Raw genomic sequence first — 24,216 nt, forward strand, 5'->3', positions numbered from 1 at the left:
GCAACAGTTGTCAAGAATTTGTTTGTCATGAGAATTTTCCTAAAATCAGGAGGAAGCTCTGCAGCTTCACAATAAATGCTATCAATTGGAGACGAATAGAGAGCACCTATGCAGATGCGCAAGGAGGAATTTTGAACAGTTTTGAGAATGTTAGTAGTTTTATTTGACAGGTTTGTAAAGCATGGACTTCCATATTCAATTTTACTACGTATCAGAGCTTTGTACAAGTGAAGCAATAGTTGGCGTGATGGGTTATACTTTGGATTTTTAACAATTTTTAGTAAATTTAGACGTTTATTTAGTTGAGCTTTTATGTTGAGAAAATGAGGTGTCCAAGTAAGTTTTTTATCAAAAGTAAGTCCGAGGAATTTGGTAGTTGGTTTAAAAACTAAAGGATGTCCTTTGAATTCAAGGATAGGTTCTGGGTAGGTTTTATTTCTCTTGGTAAAAAGTATACAGTGAGTTTTAGATTCAGAAAATGTTAGTCCATTTGTTTCAGCCCATTTTTCAATACAATTTAGAGTTTTTTGGATCATTTCTGAGGCTAGTTTGATGTTATTTGAACGTATTGAAATGTTTATATCATCTGCAAAAATTCTTAAGGAAAGAGGTTGAGGAATAATACTGCAGATATCATCAATTAGGAGTATAAATAGTATGGTGCTAAGCACAGAGCCTTGAGGGACTCCATTTTCAATATCAAAAAGTTCAGAGTATGTATTTTCAATTCTGACTCTAAAGGTACGATTTGATAAAAAGTTTTGAATAAAGTAAGCTAAATGCCCTCGAATCCCTATAGAATGTATTTTTTGAAGTATTTTGTATCTCCATGCTTTGTCAAAAGCTTTTTCAAGATCAAAGAAGACTGAGAGTACAAATTCTTTATTTTGAAAGGCAGTATTGATTTCCTGTGTAAGACTAAAAAGATGGTCCAGAGTAGATCTTTTTTTCCGAAAGCCACTTTGAAAAGAACTGAGGGAATTTGTAGAGTCAATATACCAAGTAAGACGTTTCATAACCATTTTTTCTAGAATTTTACATGGGACAGAAGTTAAGGAAATAGGCCTGTAACTGGAGGGAAGGTGAACATTTTTCTCAGGTTTAAGTATGGGAATGATAGTTGCAGTTTTCCATGTTTGAGGAAAGGAATCTGAAGACCAGATTATATTATAGAGGTTTAGTAAGTCATTTTTACTGGTGTCAGAAAGATGTTTCAACATATATGGATGAATATCATCTGGTCCAGGTGATGAATTTTTGATGTTGTGGTTTAAGCAGTACAGTAGTTCGTTTATAGAGAAAGGTGCATTGTATGGTTCAAGGTTTTCAGATGAAAAATCAAGTACTAAATTTTCAGTTTGGTTTTTGATTGTTTGAAAAGCTTCACTATAAGAACTTGTTGCTGAGACTTTAGAAAAAGATTGAGCCATGGTGTTAGTTATGTTATCTAATGAAGTAATAATGTCATTGTTGTGGAGAAGATATGAAATGTCAGATGGGACATAGCAGCCTTTTAATATCTGTATTTTAGTCCACATTTGTTTTATACTAGTACTGTGAGTGATATTCAACATGAATTTGGTCCAACTATCCCTTTGTTTTGATAGATTTGTTCGGCGAGCAATTGCTCTTTTTTTCTTAAAGTCTATGAGATTGTCAGTAGAAGGATATTTTTTGAATTTTCTTAAAGATCTTTTTCTTTCTTGAATAGCAATTTTCAACTCTGGACACCACCAGGGTACAGATTTTTTAGGGACCTTTGAAGAAGATTTAGGAATGGTTTTGATAGCAGCTTGAATGATTGAATCAGTGAAGTACTGAACAATAGAGTCAAGGTCTTGACAAGAGAAATCTAATGAAAGCACTTCTTTATTAAAATGAGACCAATTTGCCTTATCTAATATCCATTTTGGAAATTTTGCTTTTGTGGGATTATGAATTTGGTTTGGAATGGAAATGGTAATGGGAAAATGATCACTGTGTTGAAGATCATCTTGGGGGTTCCAGTCTAAAAGGTGTGAAATATTTGGAGAGCAAAAGGTCAAATCAATATTTGAGAAAGTACCATTTGATATATTAAAGTGAGTAGGTTTTGAAGAATTAAGGAGAAAAATATCATTTTTTGATAAGAATTTCTCTATAACATTGCCTCGATTATTGTTTGAATTTGATCCCCAAATTTTTGAATGAGCATTAAAATCACCAAGTACAATGTATGGTTTAGGTAATTGTATGAGAAGGTTTTCTAGTTCTTGTAAGGTTATGTTTTGATGAGGGGGAATGTAAATATTGCAAATTGTGAGATTTTTTATGCTATAGTGTGGGGTATTTATAGTTACAGCATTGGCTTGGAAGTTACCTAAGAAGATATTTAGTTGGGATAAACTAGGGTTTTGAGCTCACTCAAATGACTGTAAATGCCATTTATGTTCCATTGAATCAAAAAAGTCATATTTGTATGATTTTAGTTGGTATGTGATTTTTAGCTTTCCAGAATGAGGGGGGGGGTCAAGAACTTCAGGCTGAGTATCAGTATAAACTACAGTAACTAATAACATATGATAATCTAGAATACAGAACTTAAAACCTACTCAATAACTTTAGTTTTTACAAAGATTGAGAAGATAGTAATACTTGACAGCTCATAAGAGACATTTAACAAACATGTAGCTATAGTATGTGAAAGAAATGACATTACATACATGTTACAATAGTACATCTTTTCAAATATTTAGTAGGAAAAAAAAAAAAAAAAAAAAAAAAAAAAAAAAAAAAAACACATTCTGCCTGGTTGATGCCATTACTCAGAAGTTGAATCACCATCAGTTTCCATTTTCTGGACATTATCTTTTGAAATCTTCTTTCGGAGCTTGGTAAAACGAGTCTTCATAGTTCTAGTATCAAGATGTGGGTAATTCTGGTTCAAGATTTTCACTAGACCATCCATGTCATTTGTAAATTGTGTAATTGTTGACATTGGGTCACTTTGTCCTTTCAACATATCCATCATAACTTGAAAATTTGAAAATGATATTGGATATTCCTTTTCATGTAATTTGAAATTTTCTTCTATTGATTTAAGCTGCTCTTTTATGGAAACTGGTTCATTTTCAGCTTTCAATTTCTTGGAATCACTGGTTTTTATAACTTTTAGGGTTGGATTGATTTCATTTGTTTCAAGTTGTTTTGGATTTGAGGATGGATTTTGGGTTTGAAAAATATCAGTATTAATAGAAGAAATTGAAGATTCAGAGTAAATTGATAAGGGTCTTTTCATAACTTGTGACTGGGAAGTACTAGGAATCTCAATTTCACTGGATTTGGTCAGGTTTACTGGCTGAGTCTGTTCTAGGAGCTCACTGAAAAGAGATTCATGGGTAGGTTCAGAATTATCAGATGGAGTTTGCACATTCACAGTTTGTTCATCAGGTTTATTTGCAGGTTCATTATCTGGAACTGTTTTTGTGAGTTTATTCTCATTAGATTCATCTTTAGGAATTTCGGGGATGGTTACATTTGAGACTTTTGAGTCATCATTATTTTCTGTTTGTATTGCTGAAGCATTTGAATTCTTTGCAGCATTTTCATAGCTATATTGACACTGGTTTGAGGTGTGACCAAATTCATGGCATATGAAACATTTGATTTTTGTGTCATTGAAAAATATCCGATATTGGTCCTCTTCATAGTTGATTAGAACAGATGGAGGAAGTTTATTTGCAGTATCTTCTGTGATAAATACTGACCTTCTCTCAGATAAAACTGATCGGAGGTTGGTCTGCATAGTAAGGTGAAGAAAGTTCATTTTCGTTGCAGGTACAGCTCCATGGGCAGTTATAACATTGAGGATAACATCATGTGGTACATGAGGAGGTACATTCGAAATTATAATTTTCTTATTTTTGGTCATGTATGGTCTGGCTCGGATTATTTTTCTATCTATTTCCAAGGTACCATCTGTTTCAAGAAACTGCTTGGCTAGGTCAGCTGATTTTAGGTACATTCTTACCCTTTGTTCTGAGATAACACCACAGTGTAAAATATTTTCAACGCCTATTTTAGCGGACATTTTTTCAGCATAATAAGTAGCATTTGTACCTGGTATGTGTTGAAAGATGATTGCTTGATCTTTAGTAGGGAATATTTCTTGGGTCACAGCATTTGAGAACGTTTTTACTGGTCTGTTGTCAGCACCAGTGGTTGGTGAGGAGGGTGTGGAAGGCATAATACGAAGATAGGTACCGGCTCAGCTGTGCTGAGGCCGGATTTATCACACTAACGTTTATCCGATGATATTTGCTTTTATCTTATCATAAAAACGAGATAAAAACGCGTGAGAACCAACAATAGGTAAATAAACGAATAACTATACACAAGTACAGAGAGAACTACACAGCAAGAAACGTCCTACTCGGAACACGTTAGCAAAACGAATGGAAATACCTTTCTGATGATTGGTTAATGAGTATTATCAAGATAAACGTACTCGTAGAAATGAGCAAAGATATTGCATTACTTATTTATTGTACTTCATTTGTGGGATAAAATGGTTATTTGATAACACAAGTTTTATCTTTTAGCATTTATTTGAAATGTGAAAATACTAACATTTAGGTTTGTTAATCATTGAACTGAACTCTTGAATTTTGTTCCTTGACATTATTTTTAGCGATGAACTAAAAAAACTGTTATAGAATGACGCACACATATGGGTGGGTTAAGTAGGTAGAGGTACCTACCTAATATCTATAATGTTGAAAATGATAAGAAAAAATGTTGAAAGTTTGTTTGAAAAAAATCAAGAAGTGTTTTTTACGGAGGTGTTTAACCTAGAAATATGACTTTTGTTGATTTTCGACAGGGCCGACTCCAGTTTTTTTTGAATCGTGACTTCTCCATTGGTAGGTACCTAGACCTACAGGAAAATAGGGGGAAATAATATTTTCGACGTTTATGTCAAAGTTGTGTTCTACGTATTTATTCAATCGCTAGGCAGATGTTTGCACTTTGAAACCATATGTTTTGCGTTGTACATTTTTTTGTATTTTTAAAAATGAACAATAATAATTGTCGTAAATGATCTAAAAAAATATTGCAAGTTTTGAAATACGTTACTGTCGTTACTTGAAACAGTCTTTACGTTTTTCAGATTAAAAACGATCAAATTCTTCTATTTGTCCATAAGTGTTGAGAAAATTGAAAAGTACTTGATAATGAATTTGAGCGGTTAAAAATTTGAATAAAATTATCGTTAAATGGTTTTTATTGAGATTTTCAATCTGAAAATACTTAGGGTTGATGATTTTCGACCTTTACTTTTGGTTTGGTAAGGAGAGGGATTTACTTTTTTTCTGTTTTTTCCCCCATTTCATGAATTAATTTTGACAAACATTTCATGCAAATGGTCAAATGGTTGTCATATGAATAATTTTACACTTTGAGACTTTACCTACGTGTAGTGTACTTCAAAGGTTATAATGCTCACCTTTCTCAGTTTTTCTGTAACATACGAGTAAATGCCCAAATTTGCGAAATTCCCAACTTTATGACCATAGTTTCTGGCGTATAACTTTTTGAAATGAACGAAAAAGCTTCTCTTACAAAATCAGGGTGTCTGCAAGTAGTGAAAGTAGTGAAAAGGTAGTGATTTTGAAAGTCGGTAGTGAAAGTAGTAAAATGTAAAAAATTACGAAGTTAAATTCAAAAAAAAAAAAAATGAAAAAATCGATGTGGGGGAAAGGGTTGAAAATATTTTGGAAAGTAATGATCTTTTTTGTAAGGTAGTGAAAAAGTAGTGATTATCGGTCAAAAAAATTCCTGTAGACACCCTGAAAGTAGTCTTTCTCTAGACCTGTATGTCTACAAGTAGGGAAAGTAGTGAAAAAGTAGTGATATTCAGCAATTTTGCTTGAAAGGTAGTGAAAAATGAAAAAAAGTGGAAAATCCGATTTACCACACATAAAAAATGTAAAATAAATGTAGCGATGGTTTTCATTATCATTCAGGGTAACTAACAGGTAGTGAAAGTAGTGAAAAAGGAGTGAATTTGTTCAAAAAAAATAGTGAAAAAAATGAAGAAATCTAAACGTACAATAAACTTTCAACTCATTGAAAAAAAAGTTTATTTTTGATGAAATTAAAAAATAGTTGCTTTCCACACTTTTCTCCCAATTAAAATTTTTTTGAATATTTTCCTTTGAAAAATTTGACTTTGTCAATGTTTTTGTGTGTGTATTGGAGGGGATGGGAGGTCAAGTTGAGAGCTTTCTGAAAATTTTGTTGAAAAAAGGTAATGAAAAAGTGGTGATTTTTTTCGAAAAAATTTCGTTGGATACCATATTATCATTGAAAAATAAAAATGGAAAAAAATGAGAAAATCGATTGAGGGTGGTGGGGTGGTGTAAAGGTTACCTTTTACAAGTTCAGATTTTGTTGAATTTTAAGGTAAATTTTGGTGTAAATTTTAAAAGACCAGCAAAAGATGTCATTTGTTTCTAAGATTTTTCGAGCAATGTTTTCGAGTTGAAATTTTCATATTTTATTCAAAATGAAATAATTATACAGGGTGTTTACCGTAAGGGTATCACATTTTATTTCTTAATTGCGTGGCAACTCAGACACCTACAACGCTCAAACCTGAACCATTCGAAAGTCAAAACGTCACACTTTTTGGTGATGAGAATTTTTACATGAAATGATCAAGCCTTAAAGATGTCGAAGTGGAATGAAATTCATAGCATACAGAGTGGCGCAATAGTCAGTATTCCAATTTTCACGTTTAGTTTTTTGTAAATAAATCAAAAACTAAGCATCCTAGAAAAAAACTAATGACATTATGTCGATTGGAAATTCAATTCTCTACAATTTTCTTCGACTTCATTTTTCCGTAGAGTGCTTTTTTCCGCCTCCAGACCGATTTTTATGAAACGCAGTTTGTAAATTTTTGAAATTTTTGAAAAATTTGCAAACTGCGTTTCATAAAAATCGGTCTGGAGGCGGAAATAAGCACTCTACGGAAAAATGAAGTCGAGGAAAATTGTAGAGAATTAAATTTCCAATCGACATAATGTCATTAGTTTTTTTCTAGGATGCTTAGTTTTTGATTTATTCACGAAAAACTTTGGAATACTGACATTTGCGCCACTCTGTATTGTAAAAAGTTTGGTATTAGCACACATGAAGATGTTCCTACGCAAGTTACAGTGAGAAAGTGGATCGGAAATTTTCGAAGTGGTCATAGCCAAACTCCTTCAAAGAAACGAAACAGGAAGAATAGTGTAAGAACAGCAGAAAACATCGAACAGGTGAAAAAAGTCGACGTGTTTTCGAAAACTTTAGAGAACGGTTGGAATCTTGTAGCGACAATAATGGCTCTCAGATGTTTGATATTATTTTTTTTAAGCATAAGAATAAAAATGTGTAGTTTTTAGAATATTTTGCCGAAAACCGCGATTAAATAAACGATAATTTGTAGGAGTAGTTATTAATTGAAATGTGATACCCTTAGGGTAAACACCCTGTAGCTAAAATGAGCCTTTTCGAAACTTCCAGCAACTTTCTGAAAAGATTCTGGCACATCTCCCCTCCCCCCAAAATCCATTCCGAACGTGTTTTTTTTTCCTGACTATTGAATTCTGGAATCCAATTTCCCGAACTAGTCGAACGACCATTCCCTTGAATAAATTTTTCTCAAAGTTTCTAAATAATAAAACATCGTTTCTATAGGCAATTTTGACAAAAAACAAATTTTCGCTTGAATTTTGATTAAAACGTGGGATTTTGGTAAAAAAAAATGATGTCAATTATGACAAAAAAACAGGGTTTTTTGGATATTGTTGTACAAAAAATAAGTCTATTTTACAGTTTTTCAACGAATTTTTTCTTCGTAATGTTGGCAAAAAAGAATGCTTTTTTGGTATTTTTAAGTTAGAATAAATAATACCTTATCACAAGTATATGAAATTCGAAATGGTGTTCCACAAGGCTCTGTATTGAGTACAACTCTTTTTATTCTCCTTATTGATAGTATTCATAGCATTATCCCTCCCCCAATGTCACTAAGATTATTTGCAGATGATATGAACATCTCCCTATGTTTCAAAGACTTACAAATAGCACAGCTCTTTATCCAAGAAACCTTTGATAAAATTCAAGAATGGGCAGATTCAAATGGTCTCTCATTTTCACAGTCTAAAACCCATTGCATTCTTTCTTCTAGAAAAAACAAAATTGAACTTCCTTCCCTAACTCTCAAAGGTAAAAAACTTGAATTCAAATCAAATACAAAATTCCTTGGATTGATTTTCGATTGCAAGCTCAAATGGACACCTCACTTTTTATCCATTAAACAGAACTTAATGAAAACCCTAAATCTATTGAAAGTGATTAAAAATCCAAAATATAACCCTTCAAGATCCCTTTTACTTCAGTTATATAGATCTCTAATTAGAAGCAAAATAGAATATGGATATCCAGCCTATATCAGTGCATCAGATAAAAACCTATCAATCCTTAAAGTAATACAAAATGCTGCCTTACGCCTATGTATTGGAGCATTACCATCCTCTCCTATAGACAGCATCTACTGTGAAGCTAGTGAACCCCCTCCAAACTTCGGGAATTTCTATATTACTAATAAATTCATTGTATCAGCAACAACAAATCCAACAAACCCAGTCAGAACTTTAATCAAAAAACAAATTCAAAATATTTCAAACCATTCTGAAAATCACTCCTGCATTCTCCAAAATTCTTTAGGAAATTACCATGTAAGCCTATTAGACCTCACTTCCGAGTACAATAAATTTCCTCCCTGGGAATTAATTTTACCAGAATTCAATCTATCCTTATCCCAATACAAAAAAAATGAGTACCCATCTGGTTTCATCAAAGAAAAATATACTGAGATCATAGCAGAATATCATGAATTTATTTTATGCTTCACAGATGGTTCTAAAAATGAGTTTGAATATGCAGGCTATGCTTTTTCTATTGATGGTAAAATTACCAACTTCACAGCTCATAAATATTCTTCAATTTTCAATTTAGAAGTTTCTGCTATACTCCATTGCCTACAAAAGATCTCTACTTCAAAAAGCCCCAACAAAAAATTCCTGATTCAGTCAGACTCACTCGCTGCTCTTTTATCAATTCAAAACAAATTTTCTGAACATCAACTTGTTCATAAGATCCATCAAATCATCTATAAACTTCAGTCTACTGACAAAATTATTAAATTTATGTTTGTCCCAAGTCATGTAGGCATTGAAGGAAATCAGGCAGTAGATGAATCAGCTAAAACAGCTGTTACCCCCTCTAAAATTTTCTCTGTGACCCATGATGATGTTATTAACATTCTAAAAATCATCCAAAACTCCAACTGGCAAAACCTATGGAACTCAAAAACAAATCACAAACTATTTACCCACAAAAAATCAATCCTCCCTTGGAAGCACCTTAGTCACCTAAATAGATCAGAAGAAATTATAATCACCCGCCTCCGAATTGGTCATACCAAATTAACCCACAGCTATTTGTACACCAAAGCTCCTAAACCCACCTGTCAATTCTGTAATTCTGAAATAATCTCCACCCAACACCTTCTATTCTACTGTCCCTCCCTCAAAACAAAACGTCAATCCTTAAACATTTCAGACCTCAACCCTACAATTCCTGACAACATCAAGCAGATGGAAAACATTCTTAAATACATCAAAGAAATCAATCTTTCAAACCGAATCTAGACAAACCTCTCGAAACTGGGCGTAAAAATCCTGGCAGTTATACACGCCCAGTATAAAAAAATGTCAAAAAAAAAAAAAAAAATTAAAAAACTTGATTTTTGCAACGAAAAGGCCAAAAGTTCTGAAAATTCTGACGACTAAAAAAACAAGCTTTTTTGTTACTTTTGGCGTATAAAAAAGGGGTTTTTTTTTTTTAAATAGGAAAGACTTTTCGCAATTTTGGCAAAAAAAAGTAAGATTTTTTGGTGATTTTGATAAACAGCTGATTTTTTGGTGATAAAAGAGTAAGACTTTCTAAAAATGTTGGCCTCAAAAAATGATTTTTCGGCAATTTGGCAAAAAAACAAGAATTTTGAGCAATTTTGAAAAAAAAAAACTGAGTAGTAACTTTTGACTAACAAACAAATTTTTCTTGAAAAATGTTTGACAGAAAAGTAGGATTTTTTGAGATTTTGGCAAAAAAACAAGAAACAGGTCTTTTCCGCAACTTTGGCGAAAAACAAAATTTTTGTACCCTTTTGTGCATCTGAGATAAGTATTGGAGTTCGAGTAAATGGCAATTCGGGAGTTTTCCATTCAGGAAAATGTATTCGGGGGAAAGTTTGGGAATGTATTGAAAATTCTAGATTTTAGAGAAACCGCTCCTGCCCTGACAAATATCAGCTGCCGAAATTAGTTTGATTAAATTCCAATTTTTGTTTTCAAAAATTTATCAAACATCGAAAAAAGCTTTTTTTTCTCCATTTAACTTTACCTAGTTCAATTTTTTTTTGGCTTCTGCAGGGCTAATTGTTTTTTTGGTTTCATTTTCATTTTTGAAAACGGTCCCATTTAAAGGACTCATTGCTTTATACTGTTTTGAGGTAGGATACTTCCAATTTTTATCGAACAATTTCAATTTGAGAGTTTGCTTCTTCGGTAAAATGGCTGGATTCGATTCAAACTCCCAACAAATATCATCAAGTTGGTTTGGTGAGTGCTTATGCACTATGCAGTTGACATTTTTCAAAAATGGACCAATCTGTGATTATAATAGGTTTATTTAATTTTCTACATTTTTATTAATCTCTACGAACGGACCTAGAAATACGAGTATAAATGTTTGGCTGCGCTCGACGACGAGCTTGTTCTATTCCAAGTGGTTGTGGTATTTCTCCGGAGCGCTGCGAGTGATCAGGAATCGGCCAGCGCGCATCGATAATTTTAATAGCCAAAATTGTAAAAACTACAACTGTTAATATCGCAACTACAATGATTAGCACAGCATTCGTTAATGATAGCGTTTCGTTTATTGATTTGGAAGTTGCTGGATAATAATATTGATATGTTGGTATGACGTAGCGTTTAATTGGATCGCGTTGAAATAATGGTTTATGTTCGAACGTCGGATTATGGTGTTCTTCGCCAAACCCTTCTGCAGCGTTCATTGCAGTTGAAGATATTCTTGAGACCTTTTCACATTGCACGTATGCTGTGACCTGTGAAAAGAAAACATACTTTTTTAGTCATAAAATTTGTATTTTTATACACTGGCTCGATTAGCCCGGGTATATAGTGTTAATTTAATTTCATAGAAATAATAATATGGTAATTGATAGATAGGTATTAGGTAGTAGGTACACTCACTTTTATGTAGAAGTATTCCTTATTCGGGGGTTCGAATGATCCTACACACAGATCGGTGTCTGGTATCGGTTCTAGAGGCATTTCTTCTCCGAAAGTAGTGCCATTTGGAAAAAGTAACGTAAAATAATCAAATTCAAAATACTTGTCTCTATCGATCGATGATACGTAGATTTTGTTTGATTTATCTGTAGAATTCACATAAATAAGATGAAATTAAATGTGTACAATTTTTAATGTGAAATCTCTCTCGTCTGCACCTTTCCTATACCTTTTATTGGCCTTCGATATGTCTCATTCATGAATCGAACTTGCTCCGTGGAAAACCCATAGCTAAAATCGAAAATGCTCTCGCCGATCCCTCGTAGCATAAAAAAAGAAGGATGATCTGAATTATTGGATATTTTACGAACTTCCAGGCATATCTGAAATCGCAAACTTTGTTAATATAATCTAAGTTCAGTTCAACGAATGGATGCAGGATGAAAAAATTGATAACCTCCGCAGTCGTTATTGCTTGCATTTTGTTTTTAGAGCCTTTTCTTCTCATCGTATTAATGACGGTTGTTCGATTGGGTTTTAAAGGTGGTATTATCTCAAATTCGTTCGAATCAAAACTGCTGTATACCATGTCTTCTATGTTAGTTTTCAAAAGTGAATCTATTTTCATGCAGTATGTGCCATTATCTGTGCCAGAAATCGCTAGTAGATTTGCTTTTTGGGACATGGAATTGAATCGCAAGTACTTCGAGCTCGCAAACTGTAAAAAAACATAATTTTAAGCCATGTTAGGTGAATCATGTTGAAAAAATTTACGAATGATAATTTTACTCGTATTTAATACATAATATCAGGTGATGACTCAATCATGCCTTGCCTTATATTAGCTCTCCTTATCATGAGGATTTTTTTGATAAGTTCTCTCTAACAAGTGTTCAATTCAATCAGACTGATTGCTTAATGAATAATGATTCTCTATAGTTTGAAAAATGAATATTCTTCTTACCTGCATTAATGTAAACGATTTTGGACGAAATACGAGCCCGTTGCTTATCGAACTAATCAATCTGTAATTTTCAAGGGAGTCAGCTTGAGGAGAGAACTCTGCTTCGATGAAAAAGTTTACCTGTGAAAAAATTGATTTAGTTTGCTTTCAAATAGACTAAAGTGCATAATCCAAAATTTCAAAATGTACCAAAAAATTACCTCCGATCGTTTGATTTGTATTTGTTCCATAATTTGGTCAATTATGAAGGGATCATTACATGGCGATGTTTGATTTGTTATTACGTAGAATACAGTGTATGGAGGATAGATTCGTAAATGTGTGAGTAAACTTTCCAGTACTTTCTGAGCTTCGATGCTGCAATTGTTGATCGATGTTGTAGGCTTCGATATTTCTTTAGTGTCTGGAAAAATGATCACAGCATATGAGAATTAGTGATACCTATTTAATTTGTTTGCTTGGAATTCTGCATTAGATAAAGACCAATCCGGACCCCTTCTTTAAAACCCTTATCGTTTGTGTTTGATGAGAATTGAGAATCCTCCTTTGCCTTGTTTTAAGAATTTTTGGTTATTTTGTTTTATTACCAAAAAAATCTCACATTTGTCAAAATTCCCATAATAATCTCATTTTTTGTTGAAAAATGTCCCTTTTTCGTCAAAAATTCCTGAAAGTCCTGCTTTAATTGCTAAAAAAAATTGTCGACTTGCTTTTTTTCAAGAGTACTGTAAAAAATTCTCAATTTTTCACAATTGACATAAATCTTGTTTTTTCTAGAAAAATTGCTAAAAATTGTGGTTTATTGATTACAAAAAACTCCAAAATGTCTTGCTTTTTTCCAAGAATTGTCCAAACATTGCCAGCAAATTTTTAGCAATTAAAAATGTCTCGCCTTTTACACTTGACATTGCCACACAAAAAAATTACTTACCTACTAAAAATTCTCGTTTTTTTTAAATCCAAAAACTATAAGAAAGACTTGTTTTTCGAAAATAATTTGCGAAGAATTTTTTTGTCAATAATTCCCAAAAGCTGTTGCTTTTTATTGAAAGCGTTGAATTTTTTTTTTGGTAAATTTGATGTAGATTTACACATTTTTTACAAAAATTATCCAAATCCAAAAGTTCATCTTTTTTGCAAGAAATTGCCAAAAAAGTATCACTTCCTCGCCAATTACTCCCAAAAAGTTCAGCTTTTTTCTGAAATCATCATCAAGGTCTTGCTTTATGGCTTTTTGTCAAAAATTCTTGTTTTTTAATATAGAATTGCATAAGATTACTTATCTTTTTTTTCGCAATAAAAAATCCGAAAAGTCTCACTTTTTTCCATAAATTGTTCAAAAATTTCAGAAATTGTCAAAAAACCCTTTTAGCTCCTTTCGTTAAAATTTGTCGCCAGCCAAAAATTAGGCTACCAAAATGTCTAACTTTTTTATCAGAAAGTTTTGAAAAAGCTTAACATTTCAAAATTGAAAACTAGAACATTTCAATTCGTGATTTTTTAAATATTTTAATTTTTTTTATTTATTAAGATGTTTTGCTCACGTTTCTGTAAGACTTTTTTTTGTTCCTATTAGAGCCACTTTTTTGGAAAAAATTGAGCACGTGCCCTCCAATCAGAAGAAACTAAAAGTATTGCTTTGATTTTTAAACGGTTTTCAATACTGCATTTCCAATTCTTCACCCTCTACCCCCTCTTTTCGTTTATCACTTGATTTGAAACACTAATTAGGAACGAAAGGTCAAAACTGAACATAATTTAACGTTTTTCTCTGACGTTCTTTTCCAATCTGCTGCATATTTCATATATTTTATAATGAACTGCCTAATTGGGTATAATGTTTGATTTTCAGTCGAATGTAATCATTTGTATAGCCTGTAGGTATCTATTTTTGGGGAGAAATGTTAGATTCTGTATGTTATCAAGAATTCACCGGAAATGAGTAAAATTAATGGTTTGTTTAACATCATTACACAATAAACTTATCAGCTTTTACTAATTTATCTCAAGAAACAAAAATTTTTCGAGTTTTTTTGCTCCCGATTTACACGAGGGAACCTCACAAAGTGCTATAGAGACCCGATCGAATTAATTTTGTCTACAGATTGGGACCATGGGTGTCGTGGAATGAAGTTTGGATGCTAGTGACCTAAAATATGACTTCTCGATGTAAAACCTGTTGATTTTTTTATGATGAAATTTTTTGTTTACATTTTTTGGTCTTAAGTGGAGTGCATCAGATGTTGGATGTATTAAAGCTTGACATGAGTTGCATGGAAGCCGCATTGGTTGTAAAAAAGTTCCAAAAGTTTGAAAGTCGCAACCTCGCCCTTCTGTCTTGCTCCAAGAAAAAAAGTGCAGTTCAAAGTTAACAACTTCTGTTTTTTTGGAAATGAAAAATCATGACGATTTTTTAACTTTTGAATCAGTTATGTGAAATGTGTCAAATGATACTTAATCATATCAAGTTCTCTCAAAATTGACTCAATTCAGTGTTTTGCTTTGTCGAAATTCATTTAAAAAATAACATATCATTCAGGACATAGCCTATGTAGTTTTGAGGAGCAGAGGAGGGGGGACATGCAGGAGGTTAATGTGATACTCATGTAGGTAAGTCCTATTCAAGACATTGAAAGCGTTATTTATTCTGTGTTTTTATATTCGTCTGAATGTTTGAGGGTTAAGTAAATCAAGCAAGATATTCTACTAAAAAATTTGAAATAACTGTAAGTATTCGTGTGAACTTGTAGGTCACTTACCGAGGTAGTTTATCGTGGTGAAGCTGCCGTTCAGATTATATCCCAGAAATGTGAATGTCGAATGAGCGAAAGACGAAAAAAACTCCGTTGTGACATTATCGTCATATTTTGTCACATTCTTCTTATCGTATAAAAATCGAACCTCATTATTCGCCGTATATTCTGTGTAGATAGGTATAAATTGATGAAAAATTAATAAGTCGAGTGATTTTTAAAATATAGGCACTGTTTGCATTAATTCTTATAATACTCACCATTGCAATAAAGTAATATTAATGCACAAATTGGGTAAAATGAACGCATTTCAGACTTCAGTTGCAATTACTTCACAAGTTATACCATATACTTATTCATAGATCTCTGTTGCATATCATCGATAATATATGTAGGTATTGGAAACTAGATATACGAAAACGAGTCAACTTTTCTTGCAACCGACGAACTAAACTGACAGCGAGATGAAATGAAAGAATGCTTGGATGTACACTAATGCACTATGCACTGCAGGATGCGAGGTATTGTATACTAACTGACACCAATAGAAAGACTACCTGTGCGTTCAGCCAGTCATGTATCCCTATCTCCCATGCACAGAATAGACTAAAAATTGAATAATAGAATGTAGGGATGATTCAAGGAGAGGAGTGGTCAGAACCAGATTAGAAGAAAGATCTGTTGTGAAAAGATCCTGAACGAGGAAGTAAGGGATGTTGGGGATAACAATGAATAGACAAAAGGTGATAATGGACAGTACCAAATTATTACAAAAAATAATAATTACAATTGAAATAATATGTACTTGGTTTTTTAATGAATTTTTTTGAGATTTGTTGTGATAAAAAAGGTGGTTTGCAGAGTATTCATTTGAACGATAAAAAGTGTTTTAAACAACGACAATTATGTTTGTAAAATTTTTATTGGTGTGAAGTCAGAAGGAAATAAATTGAAAATTGATTTGTGATTATTTTGGTTGAAATTTATTTAGGGAAATATATGTATAATTGAACGATAAAAAATGTGGTTTGCTGAATATATTCATATTTTGAACGATAAAAAAATGTGGTTTGCTGAATATATTCATTTGAACGATAAAAAGTGGTTTGAAACAACGACAATTTGTGTTTCATTGATAAAAGAATACCTTGGCACTACAAATTTATCTACGAGATAACCAGGCCTTTCGCTAATTTTTGAAAGTTGCAAGTCCATAATTTTATGTACCCCCTCCCAGTCTAAACATAAAAAAAATCGATTTTCCCGTTTAAAAAATCCTCTTTTTGTTTCAAAATTGCTAAACAAAAATCCTGTTTTTTGCCAAATATGGTTCTTAAGATTTGTTTTTTTTTCTTGCCAAATTTGCTTAAATCAAAAAGTGTCAATTTTTGACAACATGGTCAAGAAGTGCCCATTTTTGGCAGAATTGTTAAAAAGTCTAAAATCGCCCATTTCTGGTAAAACTGTCAAAAAGGGGTCAATTTTTGCCAAAATTGTAAAACACTCCTGTTCTTGCCAAGAATGCTAAAAAAAATACTGTTTTTGATAAAATTGTGAAAAAATTTTCGTTTTTTATCAAGATTTTCATCGAGGGTTATTCCACGTCAATTGAACCAAGAAGTGGTAGGAGGGTTCGGCGATTTTTTTGAAATTTTTCCTGTGGAAAGACCTTCCGAAGGGATGACTAATGGCGCAAATCGCAGCCCTCTAGCTCATTTTTAACGGCAGCCAGGGGGTGTCAAAGTTTTCAGTGAACCTAAAATATCATCCATTTCAGCAGTGGATTGCTCGATAACCGCGATACCTACAAAAATGGAACTTTTTCCCATAGTTAGAGGTTTTGAAAGGCTTTTTGATGATATCATAAAAATCAGTGTTGCCACTTTTTTTCGTACAAAAAATTAGCTCAAAAAGTTTCAAAACGTAATTTTCATATCGTTCCGACTCTCAAAAAATCTGAAAAAAATATATTATGGACAACTGTTCATGCTGAACAACATATTAAAAAATTGGGATGGTAACTTGTAACAAAGTCGATTTAAAAAAATTTAAACTTTCCGAAAAAATGCGATTTTTTGATTTAAAACATGAAAAAAAGTTTTGATTGGTAAAGTTGACCCATTTGACCCCTATTTTCACGTATCTGTTGAAAAAGTTGAAAAAACCCCTTTCACTCAATAAAATGAACTCATCACAAAAAAATCAAAATTTGAAAAAATTCAATTTTCAATTTCAAACATCAAAAAAAGCTTAAATTTATTCAGTTGTCTTATTTTGACCACTTTCTGACGTATTTCATGAAAAAGTTGATGAAAATCTCACTCACAGCAAAAAAATGAAATTTGCTTTTTTTTGAATTTTTTTGAATTTTGATTTTTTTGTGATGAAATTTCACCAAGTGAAGGGGGTTTTTCAACTTTCTCAACAGATACGTAAAAATAGGGATCAAATGGGTCAACTTTACCCATCAAAACTTTTTTTCATGTTTTAAATCAAAAAATCGCATTTTTTCGGAAAGTTTAAATTTTTTTAAATCGAATTTGTTACAAGTTACCATCCCAATTTTTTAATATGTTGTTCAGCATGAACAGTTGTCCATAATATATTTTTTTCAGATTTTTTGAGAGTCGGAACGATATGAAAATTACGTTTTGAAACTTTTTGAGCTAATTTTTTGTACCAAAAAAAGTGGCAACACTGATTTTTATGATATCATCAAAAAGCCTTCCAAAACCTCTAACTATGGGAGAAAGTTCCATTTTTGTAGGTAGCGCGGTTATCGAGCAATCCACTGCTGAAATGGATGATATTTTAGGTTCACTGAAAACTTTGACACCCCCTGGCTGCCGTTAAAAATGAGCTAGAGGGCTGCGATTTGCGCCATTGGTCATCCCTTGGGAAGGTCTTTTCACAGGAAAAATTTCAAAAAAATCGCCGAACCCACCTACCACTTCTTGGTCCAATTGACGTGGAATGACCCTTGAGTGTCAATTTTTGGCGAGTTGACGAAAAATTTTTTTTCTTTTTTCGTCAAAATTCTCAGGAAGTAATTTTTTGATAAAATAGTCAAATTGGTTGTAATTTTTGCCAAATTTGCCAAGATTTTTTTTTTTGCCAAAACGTCCAAACAACATTGATTTCTGCCTTGCATGTCTGAAAAGTCCACTTTTTGTTAAAAAATGTTTCGAACAACTTCATTTTCAATTTACATTGTGGAAATTTGCATAATATTCGCGTTGAAAAAATACACGTGTCATTTTGATACAGTCGTTTATTGTCAAAACTCTTTTAGAAGGCATCATAATAAACGATTTATTTGACACCATGCTCGACGACGAGCTCGTTCTAAGTATTCCAGGAGGTTAAGTATACATATTACTTCTCTACGACGACGCTTCTGAACATTCAGGAGATTGCCTACAAAAACGTTTAGGCCAAAAGAAGAACAGCGCCATCAATAAATAGACAATCACGCATACCAGCACAAATTTTACGAATTCGTTTTCTGATTCCGAAGACTGTGGATTGTCACATATTGGTTTGGGTATAAACGTTGGATTTTGTTTATCTTCGCCAAACCCATCTGCAGCATTCATCGCAATAAATGACATCCGTGAGATTGTTTCGCCATCGGCGTAGGTTGTGACCTAAAGAGAAAACAAATTCGTAATATTTTCTTTACTTAAAATTCATAGTTCTTCGTGTTGAGCTATCGACTGACTTAATTGTAATGGAACGTTTTTGATGCAAGTGTACATATTTAAAATAAAATGAAATTAGGTATACACACTCACTCGTATGTAAAAATATTCCTTAATCGGTGGATCGAATGATCCTACGAACAAATCGGTGTTTGGTATCTGTTCCAGAGGCATTTCTTCTCCAAAAGTACTGCCATTTAAAAATACTATATTGAAATGATCAAATCCATTTGGAGTGTTTTTGAAGCATGTCGAGACGTAAATTTTGTTCGATATTCCTGATGTGTGATGATGAATATGCAACGAGATGAAATAATTAGTATGGGGTATATTTTTAGTGTAAAAACTCGGTAGTTATTTTTCCTACCTTTGACTGGTCTGAGATATGTATCATCCAATGATGTCACGTTGTCCTTGGAGAACCCATAATCGAAGTCGAAGTCGCTTTCGCTGAACCCTCGTATCGCGTAAAAAGAATCATATCCGGAATTTTGGGATTTTCTACGAACTTTCACACATACCTGTAATACATATACATAAAAATTGTTCAAAAATCCAAATTCGTCTCGCAAGGTAATGCTTGAATTCACAATGCAACTTGTCAGCTGAAATTCTCATTTCGTAGAACTAAATTCTGAGATTCTTCCTATTCAGAAAAAGGTTTCGATGAAAAAATTTGATTTTCTGTCGGAATTTTAACCTATTTTGGCTAATTTCAAAAATTTTTAAAATCATGAGATCATGACCTATAATTTTGAACTTGAAAATCTTTAAAATTAATCAATTCGAAGAATTATTTTAAACCAAAAATTAAGTCATTAAATTTGTTTTGTAATTTTTCAAAAATTTAAAAAATCGTGAACCAATTTTGAACTTGAAAATCTACTCAAAAAAATTATCGATGGAAATTTTAACCCAATCATGATCTAATTTTGGGATTGAAAATCTTTAAAAATTATTACTAAAAAAAGTAATGATAAAAATTTTTGATTTTTCGCCGAAATTTGTAACAAAATCATGACCTAATTTTGGACTCGAGCATCTTCAAAATTACGTCTTAAAATATCTCGATAGAAATTTTGGATTTTTTGCCGAAATTTTAACACATTTTGATACCTTTTTGGACGAAAAATATTTTTCGGGCATTTTTGTTCTCGAAGAATAATTTTGAGTCAAAAATTGGTTCATTTTTATTCGAAATTAGAGGAGAGTATGACTTTATAATTCGACTACGCCTCATTGTGAGTCAAACTAAGTCGACAGGTTGTGAAGGTTTTTTCTTAAAGAATTACGTATGTAGTATGAGAAAATGATCACCTCGGAAATGGTTATTGTTTGCATTCTGCTTTCCGTTCCTTTTCCTTTCACATTAACGAGGTTGGTCCGTTTGGGTTTTATTGATAATGTTATGTTGTACTCGTTTGAATCGAAACTGCTGAATATCATTGCTTCTATATCAGTTTTCAAAAGTGAATCTATTGTCATGCAATATGTTCCATTACCAGTGCCATAAACTGTAAGCAGGTGAGCTTTCGTTGGAATAAAATTCAGCCTCAGAGACTTACAATCTGTAAACTGTAAAGAAAAATACTCGTATTAGGTAGCTGTATTAATTTAATTTAATATGAACAGTATGATTCCATGGCATGACTTTGATTTGCCAGAGCCCTCTTCTTACCGGATTTAATTTGGATGAAGTCCACGTGATTCCGTTACTTATCGAAGTAATCAATCTATACTCTTTAAGGTAATAGTCGACTTCAGAAGGATACTCGCCTTGGATGAAAAAATTGACCTATGAAAAGAAATCAGATATTCGTGCATATAATTTTCGTTTACGTTCGAACTGAATTGAAATCACAAAATATGCCGGAAATCACCTGCGATCTTTTGATTTGTATTTGTTCTAAAAAACTTTCAACTAAGCTTTCATCCCAGGATGCTGTCGCAAATGTGATCGCATAAATTGCGGAGTATGGAGGACTGTTTTTCAAACCTTCGAGTACATCATACAAATTACGAATGGACGTTGTTGACGAAATCGATACATCTGGTGTGTGGCCTATAGAAAAGTCGATACGAGTTTACTAATTACTGATGTCGGAAGGAAAATACAATTAGAGTGCTGAGGGAGATCATGACGAACAAATAGAATGGGCAGTTGGGCACATTTACGCAGATATTAATGTACGTATGTATAAGTTGGGTCTGGGTCTTAATATTTCAAATCGGTGTTTGTGAGCCAAATTTTTGGACACACAACACAATCCAGTGAGAATGGCACCGATTGGTTGGAGCCCGTAGACAATGGTGCTGATTGACCAGTCTTGTAAAGATTGTTGAAAACTAAACTTGCGCCAATCAGGTAGATATTCAAGAAAAATACACGTAATACAAAACAAACATCGCATTAGGGTGCTTGGGAGTATGTTTCTTGGATTATTGGGCATCCTAAAAGTTGTTTTCAACTTTGGCTAATTTTTTACACTGGGAATATCAGTCCATCACTGTATATTGTTGAAGGTCAAGGTCTTCTGAGGATACATTCCAGCTATGAAACACGTACAGAGGTGTAAGATATAAGGATACTGACCATCAACATATACTCGGATAGACAATCTCCATAAAACAGTCTAAAGATTTGGAATTTCAACCAGACTATAGACACAGGTAATGGTAAACTAATGACATGAGGTGAACTCATTTTGTAGATTTGAACTTGCATACCTTCGAGGAACGGCGGCGATATCATCTCATGACCATTCGCAGAGCATAAACTACTCAAGAATCTCGACGTTTCATCCAACTTGTCCGGCTTCGGTGTATTGTGAGTGTGACGAACATGTGGAGTCAGTCGCAGTCGTATCTTCGTGCTGCATTCTGTGTACGCGTAAAAGAAAAATATAAAAGTTATTCAAAATTGAAAGCGACGGTTTTTTTTAGCGATTCTTCGCATACTTTCTCTTTGTACTCACCTTTGCAATAAAGTATTAAAAAAACACAAAATAATAATATGCGAAGTGGACGCATTTTAAAATTCAGATGTTGTAATTACTTCACGATTAACTCGTATTATGATGATTGATGATATTGAAGATTATGAAAACTAATTCAATTCAAGAACCGAACGTATACTTTTCAACGTCTCAACGATTCGTTAGATACAAACGACATGCAGTTATGACTTACTCGTTACTCGTATAAGGTATTTATTCGGATTTCGGATATTCACAATGTGTTTTGATAAGAAATAAGAAATATTTGCCCTTCACCTCCAGCGGAGAATCTCCAGCGCTAGCCTCCAGCGAGTGAGTGAGATAAGGATGCGCGCGCAGTTGCCGTTTCCCCTACAAGTCTGAATGCCTAAATGATGCCTAAGCCTTGAACATGTTGCCAAATTTACGTTCATCATCAACAATCATCAGACCAGACATCAATGACATTATTCATGTAATCATGTGTCGCACTACCGACCGACGACCGAGGGAAGCATCCGTCAGCATCGATATTCGATGCTGTCTCGTCTACTGTAGAATTTTAGATAGATGTTAGTTGGTGTTTGTAGCTTTGTACAAACATGGAAAAGCAACTCGCAGATGTACGAGATCCGTATTCGATTTTTCTGTAATGAGTGTAATCTGGAAAATAAAGAGACCGGGATGTTTGGATTTTTGAACATTCAATTTTTGACCATGACCATGGATTCTGCATTCTGGGTCTGGCATAATTTTTCAACGCAAACAAAAAAGGTTCTTTGACCAACAAAATTGCCTATCTCTAAAACTGAAGGTGAAAGCGCAACAAGCAACCGTATTCCGCAAATAGAGCAAATTTTTTGTAGTCTATAGTTTATCAAAACTTTCAAAAATTGAATTTTGGTCAATTTAGAAGGTAAATTCTTGTGTAACTTTTCAAGACGAACGAAAAATGATATTTCGTCATATTAGTCCGGCATATGACAATAGGAGTAATTGCACCGCCCCCCCCCCCCCGCCGATCCTTCGGGACAACTTTTTTCTCAAAGGGGACATCCTAAGGAACATTTTAAAGCAAACTTGCCAAAAAAAAAAGTTGGCCTTACTTACAAAATGGCGGCCATTTTGATTGACAGGTCAGCCGAAATCGCAGATTTTGCGTTTTAACATAGGACTTGCACGAGCTTTTTCAAACTTTACAAAGGCAGATCGAAAGATCATGCAAAAACTCATCACCTGTCAAAATTTCAAGTGCTAAAGTGCGTTTTTCGATTTTTGGTGAATTTTTGAAAATCGAATTTAGGCCAAAAATGAGGGAAAAAATCAAAATTTTACCAAATTGACCAAGAAAGCAGAAATTTGGGATATACCCTATTTTCGACATGCCAAATCGATTGGAAACGGTTTCAACTCGTTTTTAGTTGTTCTGGAGCCTCCAGCAGATTTTTGAAACTCAAAATTCCCACAAAATTCCATCAAATTGCAGTTGTAAAGCTAAAATGTATTCTAAAAACTAATTTCAATACGCTACGAAGTACTGCATGTGAATTTCAAGTCGTTTTGGATCCTCCAGCGACTTTTTAAAAATTCCTGAAGCCTCCAGCAGATTTTTGAAACTTTAAATTTTCACAAAATTTTATCAAATGGAGATGGAAAGCTAAAATTTACTCTACACTCCAATTTTAACACCCTCTGAAGACGACTTCAGGTGGATTTCAAGTCATTTTAGAGCCTCCAACGACTTTTTTGAAAATTACTGGAGCCTCCAGTAGATTTTTGAAACTTGAAATTTCTCCAAAATTTTATAAAACTAAGATGGAGAGTCGAAATTCATTCTGCAAACTAATTTCAATACGTTACGAAGTTGACTGCTGGTGAATTTCAGGTCGTTTGAGAGCCTCCAGCAACTTTTTGAAAGGTTGTATGACGTTTTTTTGTAAAATTGAAAAGTAGCTGGAAGCTTCAAAACCATTTGAAACCACCATGTAGTCTGCGAAGTGAATTTCAGCTTGCCAACTCTATTTGATAAATTAATGTTGTGGAAAATTGAAGTTTCAAAAATCTACTGGAGGCTCCAGTAATTTCCAAAAAAGTCACTGGAGGTCCTAAAATGACTTGAACCCACCTGAAGTAGTCTTCAGAGGGTGTTAAAATTGGAGTGTAGAGTGAATTTCAGTTTTCCATCTCCATTTGATGAAATTTTGTGAAAATTTAAACTTTCAAAAATCTGCTGGAGGCTCCAGTAATTTTCAAAAAAGTCGTTGGAGGCTCTAAAATGACTTGAAATCCACCTGAAGTCGTCTTCAGAGGGTGTTAAAATTGGAGTGTAGAGTAAATTTTAGCTTTCCATCTCCATTTGATAAAATTTTGTGAAAATTTAAAGTTTCAAAAATCTGCTGGAGGCTTCAGGAATTT

At 33.2% G+C, this 24,216-nt stretch overlaps 3 protein-coding genes across 6 annotated transcripts in view; 1 reads left to right on the forward strand and 2 right to left on the reverse strand.

Annotated features, from left to right (window-relative positions):
• Positions 1-24,216, forward strand: part of Iml1 (GATOR complex protein Iml1) — a 289,826-nt gene that overhangs the window by 210,777 nt on the left and 54,833 nt on the right. The gene's annotated exons all lie outside the window — the stretch shown is intronic.
• Positions 10,752-15,654, reverse strand: LOC135837598 (uncharacterized). The gene is made up of 8 exons (XM_065352925.1): positions 15,386-15,654; positions 15,132-15,293; positions 12,573-12,775; positions 12,373-12,492; positions 11,866-12,126; positions 11,638-11,791; positions 11,370-11,554; positions 10,752-11,221 (listed from the first exon to the last, which is right to left on the reverse strand). Exons 1-8 carry the CDS (start codon positions 15,432-15,434, stop codon positions 10,805-10,807), a joined length of 1,551 nt encoding a protein of 516 aa, XP_065208997.1. The 5' UTR covers positions 15,435-15,654; the 3' UTR covers positions 10,752-10,804.
• Positions 18,247-22,109, reverse strand: LOC135837599 (hemicentin-1-like). The gene is made up of 8 exons (XM_065352926.1): positions 21,802-22,109; positions 21,554-21,706; positions 20,707-20,888; positions 20,505-20,621; positions 20,144-20,401; positions 19,194-19,347; positions 18,920-19,104; positions 18,247-18,772 (listed from the first exon to the last, which is right to left on the reverse strand). The coding sequence occupies exons 1-8, from the start codon at positions 21,854-21,856 to the stop codon at positions 18,509-18,511; spliced, it is 1,368 nt and encodes a 455-aa protein (XP_065208998.1). The 5' UTR covers positions 21,857-22,109; the 3' UTR covers positions 18,247-18,508.

This window comes from Planococcus citri, chromosome 2 (assembly GCF_950023065.1).
Source record: "Planococcus citri chromosome 2, ihPlaCitr1.1, whole genome shotgun sequence".
Lineage (NCBI taxonomy): Eukaryota > Metazoa > Arthropoda > Insecta > Hemiptera > Pseudococcidae > Planococcus > Planococcus citri.

Bases quoted from the DNA above. Each gene is read 5' to 3' on its own strand.
- LOC135837598 (XM_065352925.1), bottom strand. From the start codon at position 15,434: ATGCGTTCATTTTACCCAATTTGTGCATTAATATTACTTTATTGCAAT. The intron at 15,294-15,385 runs GTGAGTATTATA...CTATCTACACAG, and splicing joins AATATTACTTTATTGCAATG to AATATACGGCGAATAATGAG. The intron at 11,792-11,865 runs GTTATCAATTTT...TTGCGATTTCAG, and splicing joins AAGCAATAACGACTGCGGAG to ATATGCCTGGAAGTTCGTAA.
- LOC135837599 (XM_065352926.1), bottom strand. From the start codon at position 21,856: ATGCGTCCACTTCGCATATTATTATTTTGTGTTTTTTTAATACTTTAT. The intron at 19,105-19,193 runs GTAGGAAAAATA...ATCACACATCAG, and splicing joins ATATCTCAGACCAGTCAAAG to GAATATCGAACAAAATTTAC. The intron at 18,773-18,919 runs GTGAGTGTGTAT...TTTTCTCTTTAG, and splicing joins AGGAATATTTTTACATACGA to GTCACAACCTACGCCGATGG.